The sequence below is a fragment of the Bacillus rossius genome, chromosome 7 (assembly GCF_032445375.1).
Source record: "Bacillus rossius redtenbacheri isolate Brsri chromosome 7, Brsri_v3, whole genome shotgun sequence".
NCBI lineage: Eukaryota > Metazoa > Arthropoda > Insecta > Phasmatodea > Bacillidae > Bacillus > Bacillus rossius.
In genome coordinates this window covers 44,426,662-44,438,162 of record NC_086335.1, presented here as the reverse complement: position 1 = coordinate 44,438,162, position 11,501 = coordinate 44,426,662, and the positions used below count along the sequence as shown (strand labels likewise).

At 39.2% G+C, this 11,501-nt stretch overlaps 1 protein-coding gene across 4 annotated transcripts in view; it reads left to right on the top strand.

Annotated features, from left to right (window-relative positions):
* The first annotated feature begins 4,040 nt into the window (after window positions 1-4,040).
* Window positions 4,041-11,501, top strand: part of LOC134533924 (kinetochore-associated protein 1) — a 76,867-nt gene continuing 69,406 nt past the window's right edge. Inside the window, exons 1-4 of one of the 4 annotated variants that reach the window (XM_063371730.1) lie at window positions 4,043-4,127; window positions 4,612-4,736; window positions 4,949-5,196; window positions 8,155-8,393. In XM_063371730.1, coding sequence (XP_063227800.1) covers window positions 5,074-5,196; window positions 8,155-8,393 — 362 coding nt within the window. In that variant the 5' untranslated portion in view covers window positions 4,043-4,127; window positions 4,612-4,736; window positions 4,949-5,073. Of the gene's footprint in view, window positions 4,128-4,160; window positions 4,386-4,611; window positions 4,737-4,948; window positions 5,197-8,154; window positions 8,394-11,501 lie in introns of those variants that run through there. The other 3 variants (XM_063371733.1, XM_063371732.1, XM_063371731.1) reach the window with 3 other exon arrangements.

The following is an 11,501-nucleotide window of genomic DNA, read 5'->3' as shown; positions in this document are numbered from 1 at the left end:
GTCATGTCATTTTAATAATTCTGTGATTCTTTCAAGTGATATGTTAGTCATGTAATCGCAGCCTGGCTCACCGCGAGGCGGGCCTCTCCCATGCCGGCCGATTTCCCCTCCCCTCCTCTTCGGCCTGCGGGCCTCGGCTCGCGGACGGGCGGAGAAGGGCAGTGGTGAACCAGACGCGGGGACGAGCAGACGCGCGCTCGCTCTGCTCCGCTTGGGGTACGTGTATCTTAGCTTCGAGTTCGCAGTCAGTATAAGCGTCACGGGACTGCCTCTGCAGTCGACCTGCTTTGTGTCAGCCTTCATTGTACAGCCGAATTCTCTCTGTCATTAAGTATCGTTACAGGACTATATTCGCATACGTCACGGGCCATGTATGAGCTACTCCGAACAGCTGAACTCTCCCTGTCATTACGTGTCGGAACAGAACTATCTACGCATATGTAACGGGTCGCGTACATGCTGTGTAGCACTGCTGAACTTTCGTAACCGGTACGATTCGCTACGGGGCTGCATTCACTGTCACATCGGGTCGCGTTTTGTGGCCAAGAGGTTATTTCCGGGAGTCCGGGTCGCGGTGGGGGAGGACGCTCGTTCCGCGACGTGCCGGCCAGGCTGCGGCAGGATTCTTCACGGAATAAAAGAGCTTGTGAAAACGGACAGCATCATCTTATCCTTGTTACCATCTACCGTTCCTTCTACCTACGTAAAGTTCCCTCCAGGTCCCGTATTTTCCGGTCCCGGCCACGTTGGCCTGAACTCCACTCCCTCTCCGACGAGAGCTACGCGGACAAATCAGGACAGTTCACAACAGGGAATTAGGGACCATAGGCCGAGGGACGTCAGTCCCTATGCTAGTCTATACAGGAGCGTGCACATGGGCTCCAAGTACGTCGTCTAACTAGTTTTCCCATTAGCCTTCCAACCTCTAAGTTCTACGATGTAAACATAATAGCTTGGGAAACCACACTGGGCCGAAATGGTTTACTCCTGCCTCAGAGTGTGATATTGTCTCCTGAGAGTGAGTACCTGGCAAACATCATCATCAACTCTCTCGAGTGACATCCGCCTCGTCTCCACACTCTCTGTGGAGTCCGGCTTGTATCACACTGTTATGATTGAAACCAGGTTCCCAGAAAATTTGTGTACACTTTCAGCTTCTTAACTACTTGGTAGCAATATTCTGGATATCTCAACAAAAATCAAAACATTTGTGCAGCCTGAGTTCTTTTACTCAAGCCACATGCAGTCTGAAAAGAACTAGTGAGTTGGAGAACTGGCCAGGATTGTGTAGCCAAGGCAGCAATGTATGCATAATTGGTTTGAACTTTGTGTTTGAAAACTTTGATTCATCCGGACTTACTGCTTTGTAAACCCTAATTTTAATAGACCTTGGGGTTACTATGTAATGGTATCAAACATAACTGGAAGCTACTGAATTTTTCATCAAAAACATTAAAATGTTTAGTTTAACTTTCGGTACATTCTCTAGTCGCACAGCATGTTATGCTCAGTCGCTGCTCCTGCAAGGCAAGTGCGGAAAGTGCAACATAATGCAACAAGGCGAACTCTGGTCCCAGCCGATATAGCGACTATCACCTGTCCTATATTTGACCCAAGAATTTTTTTGTCTCTTAATGTAATTTGCAGAGCTCTTTTATATCAGACAATTCGAAAACCACCTATTAATTGATGTAACCAATGTGACTAACTTCTCAAAATTATTATGCAAATGTAGTCTAGATCAAAACCAGTGTAATATGTGCTCCCACACTAAAACCACCCCTACTAGCACGCAGCTTCTAGCTTAAGTTGACGTCGTACCGACCATGGCCGTTAATCCCGTGCTCCGCACCGCCAGTACCGTATCCCGTTTTCGGAGCGCGCCCCTCGCCCAGCCGGATTGAGTCAGGCGAGCGCCTCGGGCGTAAACCCCAATAGACATAATGAAATTTAAAGGTACGGAACCCCGGAGGCTCGAACCCATAATTAAATTAAGGGAAAAGCCATTAGTACGATATTACTAATTACCCGACATGTAATAAGTGCGTCGTAGCCACTCCGGGCGAGTACACCACGCACGGAGCAGACAACAAACCTCATTAACAGTCACCGCGGCCACTGGCTTTAATTAAAATGCCCGTGACTATGATCAAGTCAGAATAGGAGAAATCCCTCTAAAACAATTCACAGTGGGACAATATGTTAGTAAATTTACAGTCGCCAACTTGATGTCACAATTTAAATAATTAAATACATTAAAACCATTGTTAAGCCTTAAGCACCCAATTACCAGGTGCTACATTTTAATTGGGCACCTGGAACATGTTTTAACTGGTAATAGAGTAAATTCAATTAATATAAGTTTTTTGACGCCGACTCACAAAGAAGAGAAAATTTCTCTTCCTTGCGAGGCGGCCATGTTCGGCAGTCTCCAACCACTCCGCGCCGGGAACAGACGTGTGTCCGTGGGCAGCATCCAAGTTTTCTTTCTTTGATAATTTTATTCTGTACTAAACCCTTAAATTTAAAACCTTTTATTAATTCACCGCTGCCCACGTCGACTCGGCGCGTATTTTATGGAGCCGGGCCTATCCCGACCGTCTTCAGTGTGATACCGCACTACGTATCGTATCACAGAATGTACGGTACTGGTCGACTCCAGCGAAAGTGTTTATACTTAAGGACGCCGTGCATATGCCTGCCGGCTGCACACACGTAAGTGTTTCGCCGAATTTAGGAGCCCGCTCATAGAGCCCCCCCTGCACCCGTTAACTTTCGGCGCTGGCTGTCTCCAGCGAGCATCGACCCACGTCCCGCGAAACTGCCGCGGTAACCATTGTCACGTAGTATTGTGTTTAGTGTTGGTGAGAATTTTTGTAGCGGGACTGAACCGCGGAGCAGACTTGTAGAGTGTACCGTGTACCCACATGGACCCCCGGTGAAACTCCCAAATTAAATGTATTCTCGCCAACTCATATATCATTTTCCGTAATCCCCGTCCTCCACACGGTCGAGCGGCCTTCACAGTCAAGGCAGAACCATTCAGGTTACATTCAAGCCGTGTACCTGGTGGGGCACGCGGGGGCAGAGTACCCACGACCCCACACCAACGGCCCAGCAGCCCACTAGCCTGGCGCCCCTCCGGACAACAAGAGCATCGCGACGCCCGTAGCGCCCGTCAGGTACCCCCCGGACCTTTTCACAGAGGTCGGGTGACGGCAAAGTTCCATCTTACAGAGTCTAGGCATGAGTCGCACTGTGGAGTTATACAACTTTCGTTCTTAACTGACCATCATTGCAATACCAATAGGCTCTCAAATCCCTTTGTTTCCAGCTCTTCGGTAAGCCTCACATGGGGTTTTTCATATTTTGAACGCTTAATTATTAAACATGCAACTTCTCAGATTTTTAATCATGGCTCATGTAATTCGCTTTGTTTGGGAATCATTGACGGCTTGGACCTCAACTATTGTATCTGTATCCTAAAAATGTTGCATCAACAAGGATGTGTTTTAATTAATATGAACTGAGGACTTTCTGCATCCCCAGCATTGTTAGACCAAGTGGCTTTTCAAGTTAATTATCTTATCTTTTAGCGACGTCTGTCCGCCTCAAGTATTCTCCTCGCGGAGCGGCTGGCATCGGATCTAAACGAATCACATTCGTATAGCAGTGAGCTTCAGTTCTTATTTGGGACTGGCCACCTATGAGGAGTTGCAATGTATTTTGTGGAATAAACACCACTTATACTAGAACACTGAATGTGTTAATCATAATTAGTAGCATCGCCTGGGTTTATAAAAAAAAAATTGGGGGGAGGGGGGATGTCTGATATATTCCCCTCTGAAAACCTAAAAGGGAAAGATTGATTATTTGTGTACTCAAATCAACAGTTCAAGTTTGAGAGAAAGACTACGAAATATAATATGTCACGCCCAGATGGATTCTATAGTGAATCGACAGGGAAATGTGCTACGTGAATCGAATAATTGGCTACATCATTTTTAATCATTAGTTGCATTTGTTTCTTCTGTTTCCTGATTCTATGAACGCGATTGTTTAGAAAGTTGTCATGTTTTCCCGCGTGGTCCGACTTTTAAATAATCGTTAAACTTATTTTGTAGGCAGTAAGTGATGAAGTTTTTTATTCGAATCTTTCTGTCTTAAATAACTTTATGTCATGTTATCAAGTTTAGTAATTGACTTTCCTATGTAGAATTTCTGTGTTTATATTGTTATGGTTAACCTAACCGAATATTTTATAGTGTGAATTCACAATGAAAATAATATATTTGTAAAGAAAATGTATTTTGATTTATGCTGCAGGTATTTTTAAGCTCATTAATGGGCTTAATGTATGGTTTGAAAATCTAAGATTTACTTAGGTGTGTAATCAATTACAGATAGTGAACCAACAACATTATTAGTAAATTAATTATGGTTGTCTATAAATGTGATGTGAGTTACAAAGAGCTATACCCTTGGTGAATGGTTGACAGTTTTAGAAAGGACAAACTAATGAACTGCATACTCAAATGTTATCTCCACAATAAATATAAATAAGTGATATGTATGATTCATTGTTAAATCACAAGTTTTTTTTTTGTCCAGGATCTTTCGACGTATTAAATTAAAACAAGCATGTGTACCACAGCATCACTGGATACAGGATGATGCCATCAGGACAAAGGGATAAACTTGGATATAAGTTCAACTTTAACCTAACACAATTTTAGGTATTTCTAGAACATGTGTTCTTGACATGACATTTAATTTCATGCTTTAACTAAACATATTAAGCATTACCTATGCTGCAAAATTTATTATTTATATTTCAAAACATCACAAATCTAACTTTAAAAAAATGCCAGGGAAATTTTTTTTATACGTGTCATTATTAAGTTCTCTGAAATTTTATTTTATTTACAAAAACTTTTTTTTTGCCCAGGTGGTACTTAGAAGAAATGATTCTCTCTTTAATTCCAACATTCAATGTGGATTTTTGAACTTGATTGATCAACTAGTTACACAGAAAGTCCTTGTGTAGTTGCCCTTTGAACAAGCCAGGGGATCATGTCGTCATTGGATGAAAGTTGTCAATGCCTTCAAGATGCTAATGTGAGTCAGTCTTCAATGGATGAGAAATCGGAACCAGAAGAGTCAATCCACAAGTTGGACTTCGGAGAGAATGTACCGGTTAGTATACTTGCTGGTATTTGATGGCTAGCTTTGCCCAACTTTTATTATAATCTCTTGGGAAGTTACATTTATAGTGAGATCTAGGTTTTTGTCAAACTTACAGTTGAACCTAGTATACATTTTAAGGTACATGCTATACCTTAAACACAATCAATAAAAATTGGAAAGAATAGAGCAAAATAATAATCCAGTCATTAAATCTGGACTGAAAAGTAAACCTGATAATTTTTTCCTCTGATTGCCTGCTGGACTGATTTCTAATTGTTTGGTAATTGTTATTTTCATAATGATTTTGTAACCTGTAGTTGTAGAAAACACAAATAATGTATTTACTTGTGTGTCCAGGGCAATTAGTTGTGTAATGTTTTTTTCATGTGGGAGTATTGTTCATAATTATTATGAAGTTAGAAGAATGTTTTGAAGCATGTCTTAGAAATTTATTTGATAGGTGGCGTAATTTAATAATCCTCTGCAACAATGGTTGCATAACCCATTTCAGAAATTTACCTGGGCCTAATATCTGAAATTAATTTTTCACTTGACATGTAGTATAGGTACTCATGATATAATCAAACCCTTTGAATTCCTGGTTGGTAATATAAAAATTTTGAAAATCTGTGAGAAACTTTTGAAGAGTTTTACTGCATTGTCATTCATTTACAAACATTTTACTAGTAATTATTAAGAACAATTTAAATGTTACCATATTAACTATTGCTCACTGAGTAGTGGCATAAAGTTAATATTATTATTGTTGTTTGGTTATACAGTAGAACACCTCTAACCCAGATAACTGGATAACCCAGACCAGTTTTGGGGAAAAAAAATGACTTTAGTAAATGAATACTTGTTTTACAGACTATAAATTCTATTCTCAGTAGGTATATTACTCGAATTCACTTGCCGGCGGGCGAGTTCATTGCGCTCACCCGACCTGCTGTTGCTACTCAGCAAACATGAATTGATGGTTTATTCCGAGAGTCTAGCCGAAACATCACCAAAGGAGCTTCTAAAGCTAAAGCAGATGCTTGTGATACACAAAAATGATGCAGCAAAAGCTCACTGCCTTTTTTACTACCGACTAGTTTATAGGCTACCGATATTGTGTACAGTGTAATATATATATATATGTATGTATGTGTGTGTGTATATATATATATATATATAATGTGTTTTTAGGGGAATGTGTGGCAATAATAATTTTTAAACTCCATTAAAAATATTTTTAGTAAGTACATTCATGTTCTGTTTTATAGTTGTTCCCTCATTCTCTGGATAACCTCGATTTTCATTTACTCGGATCGGCCCTGGTCCCAGTTGATCCTGGTTAATGAGGTTCTACTGTACTTCTAAATGCAGAACTTCTGTCTTACAGGCACTCAAAAAATCAGTCTATTCAGTTAGGTTACAAAGAGACAGGTTGAGACAGTACATGCTGCAGTCGGTGTGTTCAAGAGCGGCCGTGAAGGGCAGAAGGTTATCCAATGTGCATGCGGCAATGTTCAGAGACCACCCTTGTAGCATTGTCCCTCTGTGGCGAATGCACAGCATGTGGGCTTTGTCGACATGACTCACTGATGTTTTCATAAAAATACCCGGTGGTCCCGAGCAAGTATTGGCAGAGTGGTTATAGATCATGAAAGTCCTAATGGTCACGAAAAAGGAAGGAAACTTAAGGACTTATCACCAAAGTCACAAAAACTGAAATAAGCAGCTGTGTTGCTGTAAGTCGTGAAGCTTTAATATCCAGCACTCTTTTGCTGTCTTACATTTGGTCTTTTTCAGGGTTCGTATGCCTCCTTAATATCCTTAAAAAGTCCTTAATTTGTTTTTAATTGAATAAGGTCCCTTAGAAGTCCTTAAATTTCACTAAGAATCCTTAAAAAAAATCCTTAATAAAGACTGATAGCATGCAAGGAATGGATAAACGTGGGTACTTTAATGTTCTTTTGTTTCTGACTTGGCAGCAAATTATGCTTTGCGCATGCGCAGTACCTAAAATTGGCAAATTTTAAGCCATGTGATTAGATTTTATTTATAAAACAGGTTTTAAATTTAACTTTTCATATTTTGTATCTCACTTTTAAACTAAAAAGGTGTGTTTTATTGTCTTACTATGAACTTTTAAAGTAAATGTACATAGTTAGAAATCAAATTTTAGGGCTATAAATTTCAGATAGAACCTATGCTTGGGTTAGTTATGTATTCCAGAGATAATTATGGACAATAGGGGCTTATTTATAAGAATTGAACTAACAAAGTTATTTTTTTTTCATTAACAATTCAACATTTATTTTCTGGAGGTATTTTATGATATTACAAAGGATTACTACCCCATGATAGTAGTGAATGCTTAAAATCTCTTTAATATTTGATTTCCCAAGAAAGTGCAAACCATGTTTTTGACGCTTATGTTCAGTTTATACATAGTCGCGTGAAGAAATTATCTCTGAAAATGTTTTAGCTTTCCAACTTAAAAAAAAACTGGGTATTTTCCTATTTGTATAAAATTTTGTAGTGCATTTGCTAGTATTCAGTTTTGGTTATTTATCTAAGTGAAAAGCATCCATTGATAAACAAGTATTGTAGGAAAATCTTTTTACAATTTTCACACTTTGTTAAGCAAAGCCATCGAGATGTGTGGTCCCTCTGACACTGCAGCGTGATGGGTAGGGGCCGGAAAGAATTCTAGACTAGCTGAGGGTTAAAATACTGTAGCATCGTGTGTGCTTCATGATTGGTTAGGTTTCTTTCTGGTACATGCGTACTGTCAACGCACGAATCATGTGGAAGCAAACGTGTCCCTGAATGGCCCGGTCAGTTGAGGCGATGGCTTCTCTTGCAGGCGGCCGCCAATCACGAGGGGACAATCGCTAGCGCAGGCATACCTTTATTGCGGTCTAATGAGTAGTGGGGGAAATACGTGATCCTGGCGATGGCTCGTCGGCCTTGCAGCCCGAGGAAGACAAGCTGGCCCTGGTGGCGGAGGTGCACTCGTCCGGCGCGGTGTTTGCCTGCCTCCAAAAGACGCTGGTGAGGCAGGACGGCGACGCAAGCCCCATGCAGCTGGTCCTGGGGTCGGAGGTGGAATGCCTCGCCATCAGCGACGACGGGCGCCACGCCGTCGTGGGGCTCCGGAGCGGCGAGATCACAATTGTGCATTTCAAGATTGAGGCTAAGATCGTCTTCAGCAGGTTGGTTTCGTTCTGTTCCGTGGTGTCACGGAAGAGAGGGTTCAGTCAAAAATTTCAGATTTTGGGGAGAGGTCAAAAAAGTCTACAATTATTTAAAAAGACTAGATATTTGTAGCAGTTATACATTGCCCCAAAATATAAAGAAAAACTATTGAGCTTTAAAAATTTATCCTGTCTTGAAAATCTGACTTTTTTTTGTCTTAAACTTATGTTTCTCTGCCACAGAATTGGGATCCAGATTATCTACAAGTTGTGTGATGAAAAATGTGGGAGGGTGGGAGACTGTACTAGTTGTATTACATATTTTATAAAAACAGAGTGTAACAAAATTTTAAAAAGTTTATTTGACCCTAGTTCTGTAATTTCTTAACCAAACTTTACATTTGTACAAGCAGAGGCATTTATTTTGTAATCCCAAAATATATGTTGAAATATTTTGAACATGCCCTTGTGTGCATATATCAATTTAAAAAAAAAAATATTTTTTGATTGCAGTAACTAATTCGTCTGTCATTTGTAAGAAGGGGCCATCTTACATTTTTGTTGAAAATGAGTTAACTGCAGAAATACATGTTTTCTTTCATCCTTCATGGTCTGTAAGAAGGGGATAACTGTATCTCTAATAGTTTTTAAGATATGACAGGGGCTAACCATAAATAATTAAAATACAGTGATGCATTACAGTGTGCTCATTTTGTTTTTCTGCTCTCCTGAAAAGTTTATGTTTTGTAGTTAGCCCCTTCTTACAAATGACAGACGAATTATTAACTTCAACAGAATGCATTAAATAAAGCAGTTACCAATTGTCTACATCAACAGATGCATTTAATTACTTTTACATAATCATTATTTTCTTATTAAACTGCGAGCGAAATAAATGACTACTTGAAAATATATTTTGTGAAATTACCAAAACTTACTTAAGCACAAGCGGAAATAGTATACTGAAAAGCATTAAATTCAATTTTCGGTACTTCATATTTTTCCAGTAATTATTGTTATAGAATGGAAGCTAGAAACAGAGTCTTATTTTATTTGTTCTTACCAGCATCAAGGTGGTTTCAGAAATCTGTAGGCTATTTAGGAGAGCTTATTTTTTTGCTGTTACCAATTATTTACTATATAATACATATATAGTGGACCTCTTCTTAACCTGCAACCTTTTAACTGATCAACACCACAGTAACTGAGCAGCACAGCTGAACTAGGCTAGCTGCTAGAGAGACACATAGCTACTGGTCCGTGACAATACTGCTTTGTTGTTTTCTTGATTGCAACGGGAAAGAATGGCTCTTTCTGCAATTAGTAGAGGGTGAACCCATAAACTTTATTTGGCAACAGAATGGAACCCTCCCTATTGGAATCTCTTTGTACGAGAGCGAGTGGTTGAATGTTGAAGTCCCTGACTGTTGGATTGGTCGTAATGGTCGAGACGACAGAGCTCTTTTTTGCTGGCTTCCACGTTCCTCTAACAAAACGCCATGCAATTTTTTCCTTTAGGGCTTTATAAAAAATCGTGTCTACGTTCCGCCGCTAGCTAATGATTTGCCAGAGTTGAGACATAACTGAAGAGGCTATTGCTTCCATTATTCCGGACGTGTTAGCCAAAGTGTGGGAAGAATGGGTTTTTAGAATGGATTTAGTATAACTAAATTTTGATGTATGATTTGTTGTAAATAGTCTAAATTAAACTGTTATAACATACCATTGAAATAGGGATATGCTTTTATGGACGTCCTGTATTTTCACCAGATATTCATTTAGTAAGAATGATCCTAAGAGGTGAAATGGTTGAGTGGTTAGATCACTTGCCTCCCTCGAAGATGATACAGGTTCGATTCGTGGGCAGGTCAAACCCAGATTTTTCGCAAGTGGAAAACATGGGGGACGTTGTCGTGACCTGTGGGTATTTTCGGAGTACTCCTGTTTCCCCCACTGATCCTTTCCGTCGCTGCTCCACACCCCATCTCATCTCACCTCACATTTTCCAGGCTGGCCGGAACGACAGGTCTGTCCGCATCAGGAAGGGCAGCCGGCTCCTATGTAGACCCTGCCCGAGGAAGTGATTTTCATTTTTCATTCATTTAGTGTAATGACATGGGTGTAAAAAGTCACAATGATTTAATATGAAGATTTCCACAACCTTTCTGTTGAAACTATCTGTTTAAAATATTTGTAGTAGAACAAAAAATGCAAGGGAGGTATTGAGTTCAAATTTTTAGAAATAGCCATTAAACATAATAATGAAAAAAGAAAAAAAAATCAACAGGCGTGTAGTACAGTCTTAAGAGGGAGTTCATTGAATGTAGTCATGTTAGACGAGTCTCAGTGATATTACTGTTTTAGTGGTTTTACATTTAAATAACTAGTAATGGATTATAAAATCTACTTGGTGTGTTTTTATACTACAGTGTTAAACTGGATATTAGCAGTTTTTATATACATACACACACACAGATATATATATGTATGTATATATATATGTATATATATATATATATATATATATATATATATATATATATATATATATATATATATATACATATATGGATTTGAATGTAGAATCTGTATGTTGTATTTGGTAATTTATTTTGTTGTTTAAATGTCTTAAACTATGTACAGCCTACTGTCTGTTCAAAGAATGCATATAAATAAATTAAATAGAGCTGTAATATTAGTTGATTTTATTTTAATGAGTACACATTGAATTGATACATGTCACACGTGTCCTTAAGTGTTGAAATTATGGAGGTATTTTAATAGACTCTGGTTTCCTGTAGGTTCCATTGATGTCATTAGAGCTGAAAACACAAAATGGTGGTTTTAAAAAAAATCAGGGTTTTTTGGGAAGTAATCAACCATGCTGTTGTAATGAACCATCTCAGCATTTTCCAGAAAGCCTTGAAAAACCGAAGTCAGGTTGGCATGACCTGTACTCAAACCTAGATATTCCTTAACACTTGTCAAGTGTGTTCCTACTAGGGACAATTTTAACAATTGGTTCTTTGGCTTTAGATCCACATTCATTGTACACAGCTCAGTAGTGAATGAACACAGGAGAGTATGCATGCATGAGTTCAGTTTTTACACCCATCAAATTTTATA